The sequence below is a fragment of the Podarcis bocagei genome (assembly GCF_964188305.1).
Source record: "Podarcis bocagei genome assembly, chromosome: 1".
Taxonomy (NCBI): Eukaryota; Metazoa; Chordata; class Lepidosauria; order Squamata; family Lacertidae; genus Podarcis; species Podarcis bocagei.
The window spans coordinates 15,238,903-15,262,897 of NC_138125.1; the positions used below are offsets into that span (position 1 = coordinate 15,238,903).

Genomic DNA, 23,995 nt, shown 5'->3' on the forward strand with positions numbered 1-23,995 from the left:
TAAAGAATGTGCACTTTGTCTGTTAACTGCAGCATGAATAAACTTTGCAAATCGCTGGAAGTGGCAGACAGAACCACTGAAAGCGGGTAGTTGCTTAAGATATGGGATACGATTTAGTTAAAATTCCCCGAGATTAAAATTTCTTATAATTAGGCACTGTTAATAAAAAGAAACACGGCATTAGTTGTTAGGTATCCAGCAGCGGAACAGCCAGTTGAATGCAAAATGATGTTTTCTAAAAAAAACCATGCTGTTTGAATACAGGGGAAAATATTTATGCTCTCTTTTTCACTTTCCCACTATTTGTTTTTTTTATGCGTCATAAACACTATTTGTTTTTTTATGGGTATAAGCTTTCCGTGTGCATGCAGTCGTTAACAGTCGTCAATAGGTTTACTGCACCCATTGAGTCCATCACCCATCTCCTACTACCCTCCTGAGAAAACCCACCCCACCCCCACTATATATAAGGGTCTGGTGACTTCTGTTTCTGTGTATCTGAAGAAGTGTGCATGCACATGAAAGCTTATACCCAGAACTAACATAGTTGGTCTCTAAGGTGCTACAGGACAATTTTTTTATTTATTTCAACTGTGTCAGACCAACACGGTTACCTACCTGAACCATGGCTTCAAGTTACAAGAAAGGAGATTCCAACAACTTTCTGACAGTAAGAGCAGTCTCCCTCGGGAGGTTGACTCTCTTTCCTTAGATGTTTTTAAACAGAGGTCGGATGGCCACCTGCTGTGGTTCTTGAATTGTAGGGTTGGACTCGATGACCCTCGGGGGTCCCGTCCAACTCTCCCTTTTCCACGACCCTATCTCCCAAACCTACTTCCTCCCATGCCAAGAGCTCTTAAGAGAACCTTGCTGTGCTCCACAGCACTATGACCCACCCTCCAAACATGTCTACAGTGGTGCCCCGCAAGACGAATGCCTCGCAAGACGGAAAACCCGCTAGACGAAAGGGTTTTCCGTTTTTCGATGCGCTTCGCAAGACGAATTTCCCTATGGGCTTGCTTCGCAAGACGAAAACGTCTTGCGAGCGTTGCGATTTTTTCGCTCCCCCCTTTTTCTAAGCCGCTAAGCTGCTAATAGCCTTTTAGCCGCTAAGCTGCTAAGCCTTTAATAGCTGCTAAGCCGCTAAGCCGCAAATAGCGCTAATCCGCTAATAGGGTTGCTTCACAAGACAAAAAAACCGCTAGACGAAGAGACTCGTGGAACGGATTAATTTCGTCTTGCGAGGCACCACTGTATTTACTTCTGGGGGAACCGCAAGCCCCATGCTAAATTCTGCAGACAAACAGGCCTGCCCATCGATTGCTTTGCGTGACAACAGCCGCGTGAAGCCTCTTGCCAGAAGGCACGCTTGTACGACCGGGTGGGGAATTTGGGGCAACCCAGGGAGTGTAATGATTTCTGCCCCCCCCCCGAGGGTTAACCGTTGCCCTCGCCCCAGGTCCCTCCCCATTCATCTCCGGAAGCAAACAGAAGGGATGTCAACACAGCGGGGGGGGGGGGGAGAAGCACAGGAGGCGGCTTGGCAAATGTCTCTCTCGTTTTCCCACTCGATATTCTCCTTCTACATTTTTAATTATCTGGCTTTTAAAAAACCTGCTCCTGAACCACCAGGGAAGAAGACTGTTCTCCTTCCCTTTCTAGGAAACTCCCCCCCCCCCAAATTAAAGTTGGCTTTGGCTCAGCACCTGGGCTCTTGGGGTTCATCGCAAGCCCCCTTTATGCCAAGCCTGGAATCGGATGATATTTGGTGGTGGTTGCTGTTTAATGGCAGGAAGAATGGTGGATATTACCAAGAAGGCACACACACCCTGCGGTAGAGAGGGTGGAAATTTGCTCAGTCGACATTTACTTGAAAATACGTTTCTCTTGGGGAGGAAAGGACTGCAGCTAAGAATGTTGTAGGAGCCCCACTGATTCGACTCAAGGGTCTGGCTAGTTCTGCAACCAGCTGGAAGCATCTGGGAAGCTCACAACAGCCCTGCCTTGCTGCCTGTCCCCAGTGTCTTGCACTCAGAGATAAACTGCTTCAGACTATGGATGCTCCATTTACCTACGAAAGCTAATAACCACTGATAGACGTAGCTCCTCTGCGAAGCGTCATTTATTCATGTTTTTAAAATGTATACCCCGCAAGTCACCATCAGGGCCTCGAAGCAACTTACAATTAAACACACACACACACACACACACACACACACAATGTGTAAAATTCAGAATGTAATTTCAACATCAAAGGTTAAAGCATCAGGGTTTCAGTAACAGCGCAGAAAGCTTCCTGGAATAAAACCGTTTTAACCTGGCGTCTGATCCTTAGCACAGACAGTGCCTGACTGATTTCTTGTGGGAGGGAGTTCCACAGGCCCCCTGCACTGGAGGCACAACTCCTTGCTGGCCTGAGCTGTGCTTCTGGTCCAAGGGGGACCACTAATAGTGCTTCCCCCAGATGATTCTAGTAATTGGTTGGGACCTACATTGTAAGGCAATCTGTGAGGTAAATTTTCTATGTACACTCTCTGTATTTACTCCACATTCGGTGCAATCCCACCACTGGTTTCGGAAGCTGCGTACACGTGACATTGGCCACAGTCCATACAGTATCTGACCGGTTTCTATCTTGCCATTTATTGAGGCATAATTTGATGTCCCCCCCCCCCACCAACCAGTTTTGATCCGAAACGAGAAAAAGAACAACCTAGTGGCGTTTCAAGCAGGCAATGGCTAGGCAAGCAGTTCAACGCAGTTCATCTTAATAAACCATTGGATGGGTGCTATAAGCCAGTTAAGATGGATATGAACCCTTCTGGACTCCTCAATCATTGGAGGTTCTTTAGACAAGGTAAGTGGATATCTGCTAGGGACGTTTATGGTGCCGAATATGAAGGATGCTCAAACTGACACTCTCCCATACTGAGGGGGCGAGGTGCCCAGGAGACCCCTCTCACACTTCTGACAAATGCAAGGCTGTGTGTGTGTGTGTGTGCGCGCGCGCGCAAAGCTGGCAGGTGAATGTCTCCTCATCCCCTCAACATGGGGGGTGGGGGGGGTGGCAGGTGGTGATGATGGGGGGCACATGTCAGCCTGAACAGCCCAGCTGCCTCAGGGCAGATGGGTTAACCAAGCCTTGCATATATTGTAAAGTCGACTTCCATTTTTTAAAATTATCTGTCAGGGAAGGCAGAGAGACGAATCAGGTAGCCCGCCTTATTTGCGGGGAAAACAATGGCCTCAGAGAAACTCCCTAAGAGAAAGATAAGAAGTCCTGAGGTAAAACTGCAGGTTTGGGGCAATGGACAACAACAACAAAAATACAGCAACCAGGTACAACCAACAACAAAATTGCCTATTAACAAATTGCCATCATTCATTCATTCAATTTGTACCACCTTATACCTGAAGGTCTGAGGGCGGTTACAACATAACATCACAATATAACAAGACAAAATAAATAATAAAAATAACACAATCCATGACATGTTAAAACCAGCCCAGAAAGGGCATGCTGCAGAAATGGTTTCTCATCTCCTTGGTCCAGATATACCGGATTTTTTAGCTCTATAAAACTCACTTTTTCCCTCCTAAACCGTAAGGGGAAATGTGTGTGCGTCTTATGGAGCAAATGCAGGCTACGCAGCTATCCCAGAAGCCAGAACAGCAAGAGGGATCGCTGCTTTCACTGCGCAGTGATCCCTCTTGCTGTTCTGGCTTCTGGGATTCAGAATATTTTTTTTCTTGCTTTCTTCCTCCAAAAACTAGGTGCGACTTATGGTCTGGTGCGTATTATAGAGCGAAAAATACGGTACCTGCTGGAGCGAAAATGTCCTCTTGCACAGTTAGTCGCAAGAGAGAGAGAGAGAGAGAGAGAGAGAGAGAGAGAGAACGCATGAGATGGCCTTTGTTACTGTGGGATCTTCAAGCATAACACATTTGAATTTCGCTGCTCCTTTCGGTTCTTTGTCCTCATGTGGACTAGGAACTTGCCCCGAAGAGAAAAAGAGCAGCAGCAACAGAGTGAAATTCTCAAGACTCACTGAGAGCATGGGAAAAGTCTGGAAGCCACATGAAAGCACTTGAGGCCGCGTGTGGGCTTCACGCCCATTGTTCTTAGCTGCTAATTGCTATGCGGAGAATGCAGAATGCAACCCCATAGTTCCTCTACTTAGGCCACTAATGCTCTTTTCTGGCAGGCGTTTTCAGACAGCTCTGCCTCCCAAGATCTGCCATTGTTCCTGCCAATGTTCCCGTTGTTATGAGAACAAAATATCTGAAGTGCACAACCGTGTATAAATTAGTATTCCTGAAAGGCACCAGAGATAACGAGGCTTGGTGTGAGGGCTACACAAAGCCAGCCGGTCTCACACCAGCTAGCGGAATAATACTGTCCTGAATATGCCATTGGGCTAGGAGGCCTCACAGTTGCAACCTGCTTCCAGCTCTAAAGAGAGAGACCATGCTACCCTGAACCTGCCTGATCTCGGAAGCTAAGCAGGGTCAGGTCTGGCTAGTACTCGGATGGGAGACTGCCTGGAAATACTAGGTGACCTAGGCTTTTGCCTCCTTAAGAGATGGAACAGCTCAGTCGGTAGAGTAGGAGACTCTTAATCTCAGGGTTTTGGGTTCAATCCCCACAGGGTTGGAATGGATGACCCTTGTGTTCCCTTCCAACTCTACAGTTCTGTGATTTTAAGATTCACATTCTTACAAGCTCATGAGCAGCAGTTATGAGATTCCTGGGACAGACCAGGGCTAGGCCTACCATTAGGCAGTGGGGTGGCTACCTCACTGATTTTGAGTGTTGCGGAAAAGACAGCAAATGACAAACTTTTAACATTTATGTATTTGTTGTTGTTGTTGAGCCACCACCAGGGAGGTGCTTTTGGGACTTTCATTTGATCCGAGGTGTCAAACTAACCTCTTGGGAGCCACAGGTCTTAATCCAACTTAGTCCCACTCAGAGCAGACATACTGAAATCAGGGAACCGAAATCAGGCACGATTAATGAGTTTAATGGGTCTACTCTGAGCCAGTTAGACTGGATAGAGGTCACTATGAGCCAATCCTCCTTGCGCAACATCCAGCCTGGTAGAGACAGAGGAAGAATATAACATGAAACAGAAACTCCTCGGTTCAAAGCTCACCGCTCTCATGAACTCATTCGAGGGCCTGAGAAGAGTCAAGTCACTCTCAGGTCTGCCCTCTCTGTAAAGAAGAGGTAATGATACTCAAACGCCTTATTCATTATTTAATGTCCTGCATTTACGTTGCAGCTCCGCGGGAAAAGTTCTGTAGCAGGCTCAGAAGGCAAAACAGCAACCCGCTTGAAAAAGAACGCAGAGTTGGAATAATCATCTAGCCCATGGTTTTCCCAAACTTGGGGTTTTAGCTGTTTTTGGACTACAACTCCCATCATCCCTAGCTAGCAGGACCAGTGGTCAGGGATGATGGGAATCATAGTCCCAAAGCAATTGCAGACCCACGTTTGGGAAACCCTAACCTGGCAAAGCAGGAATATGCAGCCGACCCTTACAGGAATCGAACCCTCAGTCTTGGCTGTATCAACACCAGACTCTAACCAACTAAGCTATCCAGCTACAAAAACAACAAATTATTATTATTATTAAAAAATAAAAACGCAATTAGAATTCTGAGAGACCCAGGCTATGAAAGGCAAGTTGTTTAAAAGGCCTGGGTGAGTAGAAAGTTGCCAAAGGTAAACCTCATCCATAAAGCTCCCTGAAGTCAGGCACTGTCTGTCCCCCCTCCTATTTCAGAGATTTACTTAAGACCGTTTTATTTATCCAAGCATTTCCTGAATGAGACTTTCAACTATAGTCCACCAACCATCTTTTGCGACGGCACCGTGAATTTTAACTGTCCTGTTTTCAGTGCATAATTTACTGTTGGGCTTTCTGCATGCTGCTCTGAAATTTCATAATAAGGTGAGCAGTTTATAAATTTGCTTCCGTGCAAAGAATTCCCTTCCTTGAGCTCTGCCACTGCCTGGTGCTCCCAATTATACCCAGGGCGTTATTCTATGCGCACGCCAGTTATTCATCGACTCTCTGCCCCATATCCTGCCAACTCCCGAATAAAAGCGATGGGATGATGCGGTGAAAAGCGTGTCCCTAAATCCCAGAGCCATCTCCCTTCACTCTGCCATTGACATGCCAGGCTCCTAAGAGACAGGAAGAAGACCCAGCCCCTTGCGAGGCTGCCCTGCTGAAAGTCTCTTTTTTAAAAAAAGGTTGTTTGCTCTTGCACTCAACTGGAGCGCATTAATCATGCATGTGCTCGGTGTACAAATGAGAGCAGAATCTAGGTTACTTCACACCGCCGCTCTTCAGAGCTGCCCTCAGCTGCCTCAGTTGCTGCTTCGGGAATCAGCCATGCATACAAATGCCGTCCACAGGCCGCCTAGACCCACCGCCAGGGCTCTTGCTGCAGCAAAGCAGATCAAATATTTGATCATAATTCCACAGCCTTGCACACAAGCAAAACTGCATTACTGTAGCTCGGCTTCGTGGTTCGATTTGCACCGGAAGCTGGGGGGATTCCACCTGCTCGCAAATAAATGCCTTATGCACTCTCAAGGCCCGAATCCAGAGCTGTGGCTCGGTTTCCAGGAACGGCAAAGGGTGACTCATCACCTACCATGTCCACCTGCTCAGCACGAAACACACTCACAAGCACACACACACCCCAAGCATTCCAGATACCTACTAACTTGAAAACGGTATTGGTTTTCAGGAGAGCAGACAGGGAGCAGAGAGGATAGAGAAGGTTGGAATGGGTGTGATTATTTTTGCAGATTCTAGCAGGGGGAAATCAAGCACCACCCTTTGTGACCCTTGTGGATCCAAACAGAAAGAGCCCATTAGCAGGCCTCGGGAAACATGGATTAGGGCAAATTCAGAGTTGCAGGAAAAAGCAAGGAAGGAGGTCAGGCAGGGTCCACCCACAGGCAAAAGCGGCTAAGAGAATCCAATTGGAAAGCAGAACCTGCAACAGGAGAAGGCTGCAAATAACCTCTGCAGTAAAACATTGCATGCAAGTTGCAGGGTTTGGCTACTTGCCTCCAACCCTATGCCTAAATGCAGGGGTCAGCAACCTTTTTCAGCGGAGGGCCAGTCGACTGTCCCTCAGACCTTGTGGGGGGCTGGACTATATTCTGAAGGGGGGGAAATGAACAAATTCCTATGCCCCACAAATAACCCAGAGATGCATTTTAAATAAAAGGACACATTCTACTCATGTAAAAACACACTGATTCCTGGACTGTCTGTTGGCTAGATTTAGAAGGCAATTGGGCCGGATCCAGCCCCCGGACCTTAGTTTGCCTACCCATGCCTAAAAGTAAAGAAAGCTCCGGCCAGGACATCTGGCTGACGAAAGACCCCTCTTCCCCTCCCAGAGCTACAATTTCCAGGGTTCTCTTTGAAGAGGGGTTGGTTGTTAAGCCACTCTGAGAAGCGTAGCCGCTGCTGGAGGAGGTATGGCTTACATTCTGAGCAAAAGCATGCCATGCTGCAACTGGTTTCACAGAGGAGAAGGCTACCAATGGCTCCTCCTCCCTCTGACCACTCACTGTTGTCCCACCACCAATCCCCGGGCTCTGAGTTTTCTTCCCTTGGGGGTTCCCCAGCTGGTTCCTCCCACCATTCCTCCAACCAGTCCATGAAACTCAAGCAGGGAGGCGGCTGTCACACTCATGAGCTGCTCATGGGCTTCCCATAGGTATCTGGTTGGCCCGTTGATGCGGGCCTGATCCTGCAGGGCTCTTCTCATACAGTGTTCCTGTTTTGTTGCAGATATTATGTTTGTATGCTGCAGGTAAGGAGATTTCAGTATTCTGGCTGTACATATACTTATAAATTCATACTGATGCTTTAAAAAAAAATTATAGTGGGATAGAAAAAGAAAAAGAAGAAGAAAAGGGCATAAATATTTGCCATGTATTCAAGGAAGCACAATACCATTTTTTTTAAAAAAACCACTTCATTTTGCATTCAACTGGCTGTTCCACTGCAGAAAACCTAACAACTAAAGCCATGTTTCTCTTATTAAACAGTGCCTTATTATAAGAAATTTTAATCTCAGGGAATTTAACTAAATCGTATCTCATATCTTTAACAACTACTGGCTTTCAATGGTTCTGTCTGCCACTTCCAGCAATTTGCAATGATTATTCATGCTGCAATTAACAGACAAAGCGCACATTCTCTAATCTACTGTCCTCCATTTTAATAAAATTTTACATACTACTGAGACAATTTTCCAGCTGCTTAAGATCTACACGTCAATTGCTTGGGAGCCACAAGTAGCTCAAACACCATGATTTAGCCTAAAATTCAGGTGTGGGGAACCTCTGTCCCTCCTGATGTTCCAGCTCCCATCATCTCTGATCATTGGCTATGCACCTTCCCTTTGAAGAGTGAGGCATGCACAATGCTTAAAAGCAGCTGGAGTCCTAGGACGGGGTGAGTAAACAAGCATTCCTTCGAGTGGGCTGAGCCTGTGAAGTTTCTTCGTGCCAATGCTGGTGTCAAGACTCATCATCCAGGCTGCTTGCAGTAGACTCAAGCCAAGACTCAAGTCAAGGCTCATCCCAAGTTACGTTCCTTTGTAGGAGGCTCTACACCGATAGTAGGTGGTGCTGCAGGCAGTTCCTCATCAGGAGGTATCTGACATGGAGCGTCTGGTGTCATGGGGGCAGAACGCTCTTTGTCCACCTGCTTTATCCCTCCCCTGGACATAGTTCTCCATCCCACAAACCTCTGGTCCTCTCTAGGCTCTGTTGGGTTCCTGCAGCCCTTTCTCCCATCCCACTATGAATCTCCCCAGGGTTGCACAGCTCCAACTTTCTGAGCTGGATCTGACCCCCCTGTCCAAGGTGACACACAACCTCTTGTGCAAGATCTCAAGATGGAAGCCAGCACGAGGTTTCGCACAAACTCTTGTACAATGTCACAAACATCTTCCGCTAGCCCTTGTACAACAGCTCATCAGGAACAGTGCCACCGCCAGAAGCTCCTCTCCCTACATTTCTGGATCCTTCCCATGACATTTATCACCCTCTCAAGATTTGCAAAGGGCTTAACTTAAAAGCCTGGCTGACACACAATACCAGCCCGATAATTTGCCAGCACAAGATGACAGCAACACGTCCTTCAGTTGTAACTTGGCATCCTCCACATATGCAAAATGTTATGAGGATTATATTACATCCTACTGAAAATGTGTAAATGAGTTATTTCCCACAGGGTGTGTGTGTGTGTGTGTGTGTGTGTGTGTGTGTGTGTTTGTGTCTGTATTTCAATGTGGTCCTTTTCACAGAGCAAACTGCCTACCTCTGCTTGACAATATGTGCTGTCAAACGATTTGAAACATAAAAGCAGGCATGCAAAACAAGTCGGAGCAATACGTTCACCTCATCTGCCAGTAACCCACTTAAAAAAAGAAAAACCCAACACGATGTATGCAAGACTCGACGGCATAAGATTAAAAATCCTGCCCATCAAGTTGGCAATTAATTTCAGCATTAAGCCAACTCCAACGCCCCAAGTTCCTTGCACAACCACACAGGAACTCGTTTGCAGTATCGCTTCATTCAACGACAGCAGGAACGCGAAACATCTCTCCTTCACCTTTGGCCTAGCAGAAAGATGGGGGAAATATGGCCCAGCACACACATCCCTGAGCATTGGCTGTGCTGGCTAGGGCTGATGGGAGCTCGATGTCCAGCAATACCTGAACAGCCACAGATTTCACAACAAGCAAGCACCTGGCCACTTTTGAAAGAAGGCTATGAAGGTAGCTGACCAAAGTCTCATCCTCATTCCCAAAATGGCAAACCACCAGCAATTCTCAGTGCTACTGCAGACTTATACACAGAATCATAGAATTGTAGAGTTGAAAAAAGCTAGTGCGATTCTACGCTGCATCAACAGAAGTATAGCAATCACATCAAGGGAAGTAATAGTACTGCTCTATTCTGCCTTGGTCAGACCAGACCTGAAGTACTGTGTCCAGTTCTGGGCACCACTGTTTAAGAAGGATATTAACAAGCTGGAAGGTGTACAGAGGAGGGCAACCAAAATGATCAAGGGTCTGGAAACCAAGCCTTATGAGGAACGGTTGAAGGAGCTGGGCATGTTTAGCCTGGAGAAGAGGCGACTGAGAGGAGATATGATGGCCATCTTCAAATAGCTGAAGGGCTGTCACATGGAAGATGGAGAAAGCTTGTTTTCTCCTGCTCTTGAGGGTAGGACTTGAACCAATGGCTTCAAATTACAAGAAAGGAGATTGCGACTCAACATCAGGAATAATTTTCTGACAGTAAGAGCTGTTCAACAGTGGAACGATCTCCCTCAGGAGGTTGTGGACTCTCCTTCCTTGGAGGTTTTCAAGCAGAGGTTGGATGGCCGTCTGTCATGGATGCTTTAGCTGAGATTCCTGCAATGCAAGAATCTCACCCAAAGTGAGACTCAAACCCACGACTCTGAGATTAAGAGTCTCATGCTCTACGCACTGAGCTACCGTCTAGGCCATCACTATTTTGCCTCCTGGTTGCCAAAGCAGAGGGGCCAGGTTGACTCCATGCTGGCTTCCAGGTGCCAATCCCCATCCTAATGTTTTGTGATGCATTACAGAAACACTGAGCTGAAGCAACCAAGAGGCACTCTGGACCAGCCTCAGATGTTGTTGAGACTACAACTCCCATCATCTCTTACCACTGGCCATGCTAGCTGGGGCTGATCTGGAGGACACCAGGCTGGTGAAGGATAACACAGATTAACCCCTTGCCCAATAGGACAGACCCATCTACCAAACACCAGCCTACCTAAAGCAACCTAAAGAATCCAGAAAACAAGGTCACAGTTAATTAAGGCGAGGAGAATTGCCACACACATGATGAGTTTCCTCATTCAGTAAGAATTACCATATGAACCGAAGACATGAGGTTTTCCCACACGTAACTGGTGCCCCCCAGCAAGGGTAGAGCCCTGACTCACATGCAAAGTTCTACTGAATGATACGGGAACAGGTGTGAGCATGAAAAGCTCTCCATAGGCATGTTGCTCTCCAATAGCACTGCTTTCTTGCAAACGGGGCTGTATCACAGAATCTCAAAGGAGTTGGAAAAGTCAATGCTGCTTTGATGCGGGAAATCCTCTGCTCTGACTGCCCCAACTAAGCAGCCATTCAGCCTCTGCTTAGAAACATCTAATGGAGGAGAGTCCCCTGCCTTATAAGGTAGTATGTTCCATGAAACATTGGAGGTTACAGGTCAGACCATTGGTCCATCCAGCTCAGTACGGGGTACACTGACTAGCAGTGGCTCTCTAGGGTTCGGACAAGTGTCTTCTCCCAGGCTTAGCTGGAGATGCTTGGAATCAAACTCAAGACTTTATGCATGCAAAGCAGAAGCTGCAGCCCCTTCCCCTAGAATGCACATGAATGCCAGTTAACATTCCATGAAACCAAGGATGCCACTGCGTAAGTGATAGCCGACCTTTTCCATTATTTCATTATGGCATAATTCATTAGCAGAGGTCAAAACAAAGGCCACTTGCCCTCTAGCCCGGCAGTAGTCAGGAGCAAACAGAGCAAAGCTTCTCCCATGTGCTCTCTGCTGTAACCACAATCCCAGGCAAAGAGATCATCTGCTTTGAATGCAGAAGGCCTCGGATTCAACTCCCGGGCAGGGCTGGTAATGTCCCCTGCCAGAAACCCTGGAGAACTGCTGCCAATCAGAGTAAGGTAAAGGTAAAGGGACCCCTCACCATTAGGTCCAGTCGTGGCTGACTCTGGGGTTGCAGTGCTCATCTCGCTTTATTGGCTGAGGGAGCCGGCGTACAGCTTCCAGGTCATGTGGCCAGCAGGAATAAGCTGTTTCTGGCGAACCAGAGCAGCGCACGGAAACGCCGTTTACCTTCCCGCCAGAGCAGTACCTATTATCTACTTGTACTTTTGACGTGCTTTCGAACTGCTGGGTGGGCAGGAGAAGGGACCGAGCAACGGGAGCTCACCCCGTCACGGGGATTCGAACCGCCGACCTTCTGATCGGCAAGTCCTCGGCTCTGTGGTTTAACCCACAGCGCCACCAGCATCCCGCCAATCAGTGTAGACAACACTAAAACAGATGGGACAAATGGTTAGACTTGGTATAAGGCAGCTTCCCTATCTTCAAAGCAAGGATAACACAACAAGAATTGGTTGCCAAAGTTCACCGCCTCCTTGGACCGCCCGTGCCTCCATCTTGCTTCCTGCAGGAACTAGCGAGTACCCATGGGATCTGGCTATCTGCTCTTTAAAGCTAGTGTAGGGGATCAGGCAGAAATCCAGCAGCTGTTGAAAGAGCTGAAGGCACTAACTGCTCGAGTAATAAATTTGAGATACCTCCTGCAAGTGCCACATTTTGGAGAGCTGAGGAAAGCCAACATGTGTTCGCCTCTACAGAGTTCCATCCTTATTTCAGACATCGCAATATAACGGTACATCACAATGTTTAGCTGGTGATATATCGCGGAGTTGAAAACCAGGTATCACCAAGCCCGACCAACATCATTTTTGTTGTTCTAATAAAGCTAATCATTCTGCTTTAAATGTACTGTGCAATAGGATTCTTCATCGCCACAGGCCTACCAACAGAGCGCCTATTTACAATAACGAGTGTACAGTCTAGCCTGGCTCTCTGTGCTACTGAAGCTGCCATCTTGGATTTCCCAACCCTAAACTTAAGCCCCATCTGCAGTATACACTAAAAGCAGTATCCTGACATCTTAGGTTTCTTCCATGGTTTTCCCCAAAGAATTCTGGGGGTTGCAGTTTGTTAAGGGTGCTGAGAGTTGCTAGGGCACCCCTATTCCCCTCTAAAATTCTCATAATGTTGAGCAGACATTCCCTCTTCCCAAGCAATGCTGGGAACTGCAGCTCTGTGAGGGGAACAGTAGACCTCCCAACAACTTCCAACACCCTTAAACTAAAGTTGCCAAATTCTTGGAGGGATGCCATGACTATTTAAAGTGGCACAATGCTGCTTTAAACACAGGTTGCAGGTGGGGCCTTACCTGGAGAGGCTAATAAGACTGAAGCATGACCGAAAGACTCCTAGCAATTTCTAGTGCAAAGTTCAAAGCATCAACTCAGTCCTTGGAGCTGTTTACCGGCACTGCAAGTTTCCCACATGGAAGCGGGGAGAAACATCCTGCTGAATAAGGAAACAGGATGACAGATGGCATTTCGGCCGTCCAAGAAAGATACTGTCATGCCCAGACGCCTGCCAAAAGCTTGTGCAATCATAACAATACTGCTTTCGCTCGAGGGTCATGGGCTTGTTTTCTGACATCATGGTGCATGGGACGTGAGCACATCGGGCAGCGAGAGTGTGGGGAGGTGTGTTCTCAGGGGCCACCCTCCCCTGGGTGGAATTCTCTCCCACAGAAGGCCTGCCAGAGACCAACCCTGAGCACCTGCAAGACCCACTTGTAAGCCTTTGGGGGCTGAAAAGCCAAGTTGCAAAACAACAGCAAAATTTCAACGAATTTGATTTGAATGCTATTCCAGTGCTTATTCTTAGAATCCATTGCCCTGAGTCTTGAAGACCAGACATGCTATTAAATCCATACCCACACCAACTTAAGCACAACTATTTATTCATTCCATACCATGGCACCTATTATGACGTTATTTCAGCACAGGGCATCTGATCGCCGCAATGCACACATGCAGAGATACCTCAGCTCAATGGACCCTTTTGCACATTGAGATGGAGGGCAGCTATTTTCCTCAGTGTCCCCCAAACCACAAAGATGAAGAAGAAGAAGAAGAAGAAGAAGAAGAAGAAGAAGAAGAAGAAGAGTAGTAGTAGTAGTAGTTTGGATTTGATATCCCGCTTTATCACTACCCGAAGGAGTCTCAAAGCAGCTAACATTCTCCTTTCCCTTCCTCCCCCACAACAAACACTCTGTGAGGTGAGTGGGGCTGAGAGACTTCAAGAAGTGTGACTGGCCCAAGGTCACCCAGCAGCTGCATGTGGAGGAGCGGGGAAGCGAACCCAGTTCACCAGTTTACGAATCTACCACTCTTAACCACTACACCACACTGGCAACATGCTAGATTCCAAGCTGGACAGGAAGAAATGCACCCGTCGAAGTGTGTGAGGTCCCATCCCCCACCCAAAAATGAAAAGCCCCTTTCAAAAGCCAGGCTGGCATGACCCTTGGGGTCTCCTCCAACTCTACGATTCCTTCTGAATGAGCAGTAACAACCGTGCTACAGACACAGTAGTAGTACCGGGAATAACAATAGGTGCAAGAGGATTTTCCCCAGTGAAAACAGTAGTAATAAAATGAGTAATTTTAAGGCCATGCAATGGAAATAGTAATAACAATACCCCCCGAGGAAGTATTCCCAATTGCCATTATCAAATGCCATGCAACAAGAACCTTTACCTGATTCACAGACAACGGACCCCGGCTTCAGCTCAAGCATCATGGTGATGAGAGAGATGTCCGTCGAATACAGGATCTGCGTCCGGTGGGGGAGGTTCAGAGTCCACAGCTCGGGAGTCGGGTGAAGAATATACACCCAGCCTCCTTTGCTGCAGGTCACCTTGGAGCCATACCGCTTGCCTATCAGGTCGGTGGAATGCCTGATGACACCATACTTTGTCTGGGTTTTACCACCATGCTGCACCTTCACCGGAAACATGGACTCATGGCCCAAGAAGACGATCGCCGTGTCCCCTTCCTCTATCGTCTCTCTGTAGTCGATAAAACTCATCGCGATAGTCTTGTGGCCAGCAGGTTAGCAGGAGCTAAGGAAGAAGGGAACACACAGATTGTTTATTTCCCCCCCTCTGTGCCCATTCCTGCCTCCAAGATCTATACTTCAGGGGGTGGCAAGGCTCAGGGGCCAAATGCATCCTTCCAGGACTGGGAATCCGGCCCTCAAAACTCTCCCCGGGTCACATCCACTCTCTGTTCCTGTTTTGCACCCTGATCAGTTTTTGCCTGGCTGGAACGTGTCCCTGAAATCAGGTAATGCCTCTTGCTTCCCTGGATACATAGATCTGAGAGAGTCACAAAGGGACTGCCACCCAAGAGGTACTCTCGGGAGTTTGGTAACACAGCTGTTGCATATATAGCTGTGGCTAGCAGCTCAAAGCAGGTTTCAGACACTGAGGTCTTGAGTGAAGTACATGGTTTGTCCACAGGAGAGACAAAACCACACCTGAAGGTTGCAAGAGTCAACTCCGTTCCTCAGACCAAGGTAGAGCAAAAGCCCTAGGCCCATGGAAGAAAGGTAACCAGAGGTTTGAACTGGGAAGTTGGCGGCCTTCCCGGGGGGGGGGGTGTTTTTCCAACAGTATCACCCTATAAATACCGTCCTAAAAGGTAAAGCTGGACCCCTGACCATTAGGTCCAGTCGTGACCGACTCTGGGGTTGCGGCGCTCATCTCGCTTTATTGGCTGAGGGAGCCAGCGTACAGCTTCCGGGTCATGTGGCCAGCATGACTAAGCCGCTTCTGGAGAACCAGAGCAGCGCACGGAAACGCCGTTTACCTTTCCGCTGGAGCGGTACCTATTTATCTACTTGCACTTTGACGTGCTTTCGAACTGCTAGGTTGGCAGGAGCAGGGACTGAGCAACAGGAGCTCACCCCGTCGCGGGGATTCGAACCGCCGACCTTCTGATCAGTAAGCCCTAACCCTAATTAAATCCCAGTCTCCCTTCATTGCAGCTGTGATTCCAAATATGAGGAATGGGCATGGTTCTCATAAGCATCAATCTTGGGCAACCAGTTCTGCTCAAAGCACAGTTTCCTTCTCTCTCTCTCTCTCTCTCTCTCTCTCTCCCCCCCCCCATTTATCACTCTAGGAAACAGGAGTTAACCGATTCCTAGGCTCACAGTTAAGTGGGCGACTTCAAATGTATCCCAGAGGAGCAGAGATCTCGAAAGGACAGGGACCATAGCAACTCAACTCTCATCCGACAGGGATATGAGTTCTAAGGGGGCAGAATATAAATAAACCACAATGCACATCCCTCGTGGATTAGAAGGGCTGAGAAGCTCCTTCTCAACACACACACACACATGCACACACACTGGACAGGTAAGCATTCCAAGTACAAACGGATTTATAACACAGGCTTAACAAAATACCTCATTGCAAAGCATATTGCAAGCATTCAGGCCTGCAGCATGTCTTGATCCAAATGACAGTGCTTAATATTTTTTTTAAAAAAAAACTTATTACGTATGCATTTAGATTTATCCTATAAGCCACCTTGTGATCACCAGGTGAAGGATGGTATAGAATAATAATAATAATAGGATCTTAGAGTTGGAAGGGACCCAAGGGTCATTGTCTGGCCCCCTGCAATGCAGGAATCTCAGCTAAAGCATCCATGACAGATGGCCATCCGGGCCCTGCTTAAAAACCTCCAAGGAAGGAGAGTTTCCCAACAACAACAACAACAATATATATTGAACCTGCCTACCCTATAAGAGGAGCGCTGTTGGATCAGGCCATAAGCTTGTTGAGCCCAGCAACCTGTTCTCACAGTAGTCAACTGTAAAGTTAAGATTTATTTATTTTTGCCCCAATATGCATCACTTAAAGGTAAATGGACCCCTGACCATTAGGTCCAGTTGCGGACAACTCTGGGGTTGCGGCGCTCATCTCGTTTTATTGGCCGAGGGAGCCGGTGTACAGCTTCCAGTCACTTCTTTTTTTTTTATAAATTTTTTATTGGTTTTACAAAATTTTTAAAGACAAACAAACACCTAAAAAGACATACAAACACGTATAATTTCATAACATTTTTTCATAAACCTCTTTTCCGGGACTCCCCCATACCCCCCCTTTCTGCATTCCAATGTCCATAATTTTTTAGCAACTTCTAAACATTCCTTTCCAACCTCTGTCATCTTGTTCTTTTCTATAGACTGTTCTTATGTCACTGTATCCCTTTTTTTCCTGCAAACCTCAACATTCTAACATTCGTCAAGTTTATAATAGTCCTTAAGGTATCTCTTAAATTTTCTCCGTTCTTCTTCCGCCGTCTCTTTTCCTTGATCACGGATTCTGCCTGTCATCTCGGCCTGTGTCATATAGTCCATCATTTTCATCTGCCATTCTTCCAGAGTAGGTAGATCTTGTGTCTTCCAATACTTTGCGACGAGTATTCTTGCTGCTGTTGTAGCATACATAAAGAAAGTTCTATCCCTCTTTGACACCAATTGGCCGACAATGCCCAAGAGAAAGGCCTCTGGTTTTTTAGGGAAAGTACATTTAAGTACCTTTTTCATTTCATTATAAATCATTTCCCAGAAGGCCTTAATCTTCAGGCATGTCCACCAAAGGTGATAAAAGGTACCTTCAGTCTCTTTACATTTCCAACACTTATTATCAGGCAAATGATAAATTTTTGCCAGCTTGACTGGGGTCATGTACCACCTGTAAACCATTTTCATAATGTTTTCCTTTAAGGCATTACATGCCGTGAATTTAATACCGGTGTTCCACAACCATTCCCAGTCAGCAGACATAATGTTATGTCCAATGTCCTGTGCCCACTTAATCATAGCCGATTTAACTGTTTCGTCCTGTGTGTTCCACTTCAGCAGCAAGTTATACATTCTTGATAAATTCTTAGTATTGGGCTCTAACAGTTCAGTCTCCAATTTTGATTTTTCCACCTGAAAGCCAATTTTCCTATCCTGTTTGAAAAACTCCATTATTTGATGATATTGAAACCAATTTTGTACTTTATGTTTCATTTTCTCATGACTTTGTAGTTTCAATTTATCTCCCTCCTGTTCCAAAATTTCCCAATACTTCGGCCATCCGGCCTCCATATTGAGTTTCTTCACTGCCTTAGCCTCCACTGGTGACACCCATCTGGGGGTTTTGTTTTCCAACAGATCTTTATATCTTATCCAAACATTAAACAATGCTTTTCTAACAATATGATTTTTAAAGGCGCTATGCAGCTTGATTTTATCATACCATAGATATGCATGCCAACCAAATGCATTATTGAAACCTTCCAGATCCAGAATGTCAGTGTTCTCGAGGAGCATCCACTCTTTCAGCCAGCAAAAAGCTGCTGCCTCATAGTACAATTTTAAGTCCGGCAGGGCAAAACCCCCTCTTTCTTTGGCATCTGTCAATATTTTAAATTTAATTCTGGGCTTTTTGCCCTGCCAGACAAATTTCGAGATATCTTTCTGCCACCTCTTAAAACATTCCATCTTGTCAAGAATCTGCAAGGTCTGAAACAAGAATAACATTCTAGGCAATACATTCATTTTAATCACTGCAATTCGGCCTAACATTGACAATTTCAGATTTGACCATATTTCTAGATCTTTTTTGATTTCTGACCAACATTTTTCATAATTATCCTTATACAAATTCACATTTTTAGATGTCAAATAAACCCCTAGGTATTTCACCTTCTTAACCACCGTCAGCCCTGTCTCCTCTTGGAATTTCTCCTTTTCCGTATCTGTTAAATTTTTTCCTAAAACTTTAGTTTTTTGTTTATTCAACCTAAATCCAGCTACCTGGCCAAACTGTTGGATTATTTCCAGGACCTTTTTCGTACTAGTGTTTGGCTCTTGCAAAGTCAATACTAAGTCATCTGCGAATGCTCTTAACTTATAATGTTTAGCTCCGACCTGCACTCCTTTAACCTGCTGGTCATTCCTAATCATATTCAGCAACACCTCCAGAACTGAAATAAAGAGCAATGGGGAAATTGGGCACCCCTGTCGTGTTCCTTTTTCTATCTTAAGTTCCTCAGTTATTACGTTATTTACAATCAATTTAGCTTTTTGCTCAGAATATATTGCAGCCATACCATTCTCAAAACCTTGGCCTACCCCCATCCCATGAAGATTCTTTATCATAAAGCTCCAAGAGATATTGTCAAAGGCTTTCTCCGCGTCCACAAAAATCAGTACTGCTTTAGTATTTATATTCACCTCTAGCTTTTCCAAAATGTCTATTATATTCCTTACATTATCTGCTAGGTGTCTTTTTGGGAGAAAGCCTGCTTGGTTCTTATGAATCTTTTCCATCAACACTTTTTTAAATCTTTTTGCCAGAATGTCTACAAAAATTTTGTAATCCACATTAAGTAGTGATATTGGGCGGTAGTTCTTCAGTTGAGTCTTTTCAGTCTCTGTCTTTGGTATGAGTGAAATATATGCTTCTTTCCACGATTCAGGTGCCTTTTTTCCCTCTAAGATCTCATTACAGACTTCTTTTAATGGTTGAATCAGCCATTCCTTCAACGATTTGTAGTATCTAGAAGTCAGTCCATCTGGTCCTGGAGATTTGCCCAATTGCATATTCTGAATGGCAGCCTCTATCTCTTGTTCTGTTATTCTCTGGTTCAGATCCATCTTACTTTGATGAGAGATTTTTTGTAGTCCATATTTATCAAGGAATTTATCTATATCTTCTTCATTTTGCGGGCCTTGAGCTTCCAGTCACTTCTGGCAAACCAGAGCAGCGCACAGAAACACCATTTAACTTCCCGCTGGAGCGGTACCTATTTATCTACTTGCACTTTGACGTGCTTTCGAACTTCTAGGAGCTGGGACTGAGCAACGGGAGCTCACCCAGTCGCAGGGATTCAAACTGCTGACCTTCTGATCAGCAAGTCCTAGGCTCTGTGCCACCCACAGTGCCACCCGCATCCCTTATGCATCATTTAGTTCAGGGCTTTTTCAGACTTGGGTCTCCAGCTGTTTTTGGACTACAGTTCCCATCATCCCTGACCTCTGGTCCTGCTAGCTAGGGATGATGGGAGTTGTAGTCCAAAAAAACAGCTGGAGACTCAAGTCTGGAAAGCCCCAACTCGGTTCTTGCTTGCATGACCCAGAAAACATGATACCTACTCCAAGATGCAATGAGAGCTGCTGTCAATTAAGTGTTCAGGAAAATCCCTTTGCACTCTCGGTATCATCATCATTAGATCTTGTACAGGTGGAACCTGCAACAGCTTTTTGCGATGTGGAATGCTGCTCCAAGGTTTTAGCCAGCCAGCTGGCCAGGCCCTTTTCCATTCCATTTTCCCCTCCCTCCTTGGTTTTCTGCCTCCCCAAAGCCCTGTTCCATGACCTGAAAACACAGGAGTTCACCCAGCTCTGCTGATTCCTCCCTCTCATGCATGGATGGTATAGTTTTAGCAAACCAAAGGATAGGTGTTTAGAGAATGTGCTTATTATTAGTAGACAGGATACTCTCAAGGCCACGTTAAGCTCTGAAGAACAGGCTCAGAAAAGCATTCTGAGAACTTAACATTCAAAATATCACTCTGCATCCAGTTCTCTGCCTAATAATTAGTAAGCTTACATTCAATGCAAATTTGATCTTTGCATCATAAGGAGGGAGACGCCATCCTTTTTTCCCATCCTGTGCTCCCAACACACTGTGCTATTAGAAAGCAATTGAGAGGCAAGTGCAGTTAATTCCGAAACGCTAATTAAGTGCTGCAATCCTGCCTTCTGATTTGATTAACTTCCATTTGCAATTTACAAGCTAATGGGATTTTAAAGAGAGGAAAAGAAAAAATGCAAAAAAAGAGAGGACAAAATGACGAGCAGGTGGCAAGAAGAAACTTTTGGGCTGGAATTGTTAATTGCATAAATACGTTTTTTTAAAAACAGCTTTGCTCCGGTATGATTAAGAGAAGCAGAATCACAGAGATACAGGTGAAGCTTTTCCATGCATGGAAACAGGTGGCAGAAAACACTTTGCCTACTAGATTTTGGAGACTGCTGTAAAAGAAATGGGTGCAGGGCTGGGGTTCCCCCCCCCATTTCTTTTCTTCCAAAGGTAACAGCTCTGCACTGCAGTAAAGAGGGTGGAAAAGCAAAAATCTTTAAGGTGCCCAAGTCTGGCAGACCCCTGGCAGGGTCCCTGACTGGCTTAGGCCTCTGAGGCCCAGGGCAATTGTACCAGGCTGTTTGTTCCCTCCTCCTCATGGGCCTGCAACAAACTCAGACCCTTCAAGTGTCCCTATTTTCCAGGGACAGTCTCGGACTTACACAAGCCATCCCGGTTTCTGATCTGATCCTGGAAGGTCCCGCTTTTCCTTAGGACGTCCCTATTTTCACTGGAGAAATGTTGGAGGGTATGGAGTTATATGCCTGTTGTCTTTGGCCTGCTTCTTGGGAGAAAAGCAATGACAAACCTAGACAGCATCTTAAAAAGCAGAGACATCACCTTGCCAACAAAGGTCCATATAGTTAAAGTTATGGTTTTCCCAGTAGTGATGTATGGAAGTGAGAGCTGGACCATAAAGAAGGCTGATCGCTGAAGAATTGATGCTTTTGAATTATGGTGCTGGAGGAGACTCTTGAGAAGAGACTCCAAGAAGATCAAACCTATCAATTCTTAGGGAAATCAGCCCTGAGTGCTCACTGGAAGGACAGATCCTGAAGCTGAGGCTCCAATACTTTGGCTACCTCATGAGAAGAGAAGACTCCCTGGAAAAGACCCTGATGTTGGGAAAGATCAGGGGCACAAGGAGAAGGGGATGACAGAGGACGAGATGGTTGGACAGTGTTCTCAAAGCTACCAGCATGAGTTTGACCAAACTGCGGGAGGCAGTGGAAGACAGGAGTGCCTGGCGGGCTCTGGTCCATGGGGTCACGAAGAGTTGGAAACTACTAAACAACAACAAAATGGAGTTATGCTTTAGTGGGGAATCCCAGTCAGATGGGTGGGGTATAAATATTAAACTTATGATGATGATGGAACAGGACGTCCCTGTTTTCATCGGACAAATGGTGGGAGGGTATGCAAACTACAGCTCCCATAATTCTTTGGGGGCAGGCCGGCCTGTTTATAGAGTGCAATCATCACGCTTTAAATGCATGGTGCAAACAGCCAACCCTGAGCACAGGAGGAAGCCTCTCCCAGGCCTCATTTCCTTCAAATTTCCTTCCTCCCAGGCTAAGGGTGCAAAGGGCTTGCAATCCCTTAAATCAGAATTTTTGTTTGTTTTCCCTCCACGAACACCACAAGAAAACAGGCTTGTAGTAGCCCATCTGGTTTAGCACCCTGTTCTCAAAAGACTTGAGCCTTTCTCAACCTGTGGGTCCCCAGATGTTGCTGAACTACAACTCCCACCACCCCTAGCTAGCAAGGCCAGAGCTCAGGGATGATGGGAGTTGTAGTCCAGCAACATCTGGGGACCCACAGGTTGAGAGCCGCTGCGTGTGAGGTGAAAACCCCAGCGAGCAGCGCCCCAGGACAGGAGCAACCTTCTCTGGTTTCCAGCAACTGGTATTCTGGAGTATTGCTTCCTCCAACTGCAGAGGCGCAGGGCAGAATGGCCATCATGCCAGGAAGCAAGCCTCACCCTCCATGAAAATGTGCCCGGTCCCCTTTGAAAGTCAACCAAGAAGTGGACGGGGGTGGGAAAAGCGCTCTTGTTTTTGCTCGGAATCTTCCAGCGACCAGCTCCTTTTAGGATCTCAGCAGGAGTATTTATAGAGCCTTACCTTTGCCGGCTTCCCACGTGGGCGCACAGGAAGAAGGAAGCGGGGAGGGTGCATAGGATCAGAGCAGATAAACAACCTCAATCATGCGCGCACGTGGGTTGGTTTTTTCTCTCTCCCTCCTTTCTTTTATTGTCGCCCTTTCCGCTTTCTTCTCCCTTCTCTCGGCCTGTCGCAGGCTGCTGACGCTCCTCGGCTTCCCCGCCCTCGATGGCTCCCTGCCAGGGAAAAGCTTGCCTAGTTCCCGGTTTGAAGGCAGCGAGCGGCTTCGCTTCCTCCTCAGCAGTTTTTTTTTTATTTAAATTTTCATTGCAGTTTGTCTGAAGGAGAATGAGACGAAGCGAAGGTGCGCGCGCGCGCAAGGCTTTATAGCATACACATAGCTGTCAACTTTTCCCTTTTCTTAAGGGAAATTTACTTATTCTGAATAGGATTCCTCGCAAGAAAAGGGAAAAGTTGACAGCTATGAGCATACACAAAGTGCCTGATTTACGTATAAACTAAACAAAGCTATAGCTTGGGGCCCCTCTCTCTTAGGGCCCCCCCCCAAAAATGGGGGGAAAAACCTGGACGTACATTTCCAAAATGTTTGTTATTAATATAAAAACAATTTTAAGTTAGGGCTTAATAATTATTTCACTATTAATATACTCCTTAACTGAATTTCAGTTCAACAATTACTTTGATAAAATACATATTTTGTTATGTACAAATGGCTCTGGATACCTATTAGGTCCATAAGTTACCATATAGCATATATTCAACACAAAAAAGCAACAATTTGTTGCTGACAAAGGACAGGTGGACATATAAAGGGCCCCATTACTTTCAGTAGCTTAAAGGTAAAGGACCCCTGACCCCTGACTCTGGGGTTGCTCATCTCGGTTTACAGGCCAAGGGAGCCAGTGTTTGTCCGCAGTTTTTCCGGGTGATGTGGCCAGCATGATTAAGCAGCTTCTGGCACACGGAGGACCGTAACGAGTGCCAGAGCGCATGGAAACGCCATTTACCTTCCCGCTGCAGTGGTACCTATTTATCTACTCGCATTGGTGTGCTTTCAAACTGCTAGGTTGGCAGGAGCTGAGACAGAGCAACGGGAGCTCACCGCCGACCTTCTGATCAGCAAGCCCAAGAGGCTCGGTGGTTTTGACCACAGCGCCTTAGGGCCTCATCAAACCTAAATCCAGCCCTGCATACACATGTTACAATACTAAAACAAATTAGAATTGCCTCCACTTTCTAAACACCTGAGTAGGTGTGTCTAAGCAAGAATGTTTTCAGCAGGTGCTGAAAAGAGGATAGTGAAGGCCCCTGCTTGAGGTCCTCCACTGAGAGTTTTCTGGCAGTTCCCTCAAGGTGAGAAGTGACGTCACAGGGAACCAGGGAGAGGGCCTTCTCGGTAGTGGCACCCGCCCTGTGGAATGCCCTTCCATCAGATGTCACGGAAATA

At 46.4% G+C, this 23,995-nt stretch overlaps 1 protein-coding gene across 1 annotated transcript in view; it reads right to left on the bottom strand.

The window, feature by feature from the left end:
- Nucleotides 1-22,684, bottom strand: part of TRMT61A (tRNA methyltransferase 61A) — a 59,409-nt gene extending 36,725 nt beyond the window's left edge. Inside the window, exons 1-2 of the mRNA XM_081194102.1 lie at nucleotides 22,549-22,684; nucleotides 14,472-14,836 (exon numbers count right to left, since the gene is read on the bottom strand). Of these exons, the coding sequence (XP_081050228.1) occupies nucleotides 14,472-14,802 (331 nt within the window). The 5' untranslated portion in view covers nucleotides 14,803-14,836; nucleotides 22,549-22,684. The remainder of the gene's footprint in view (nucleotides 1-14,471; nucleotides 14,837-22,548) is intronic.
- Between the last annotated feature and the right edge of the window lie 1,311 nt (nucleotides 22,685-23,995).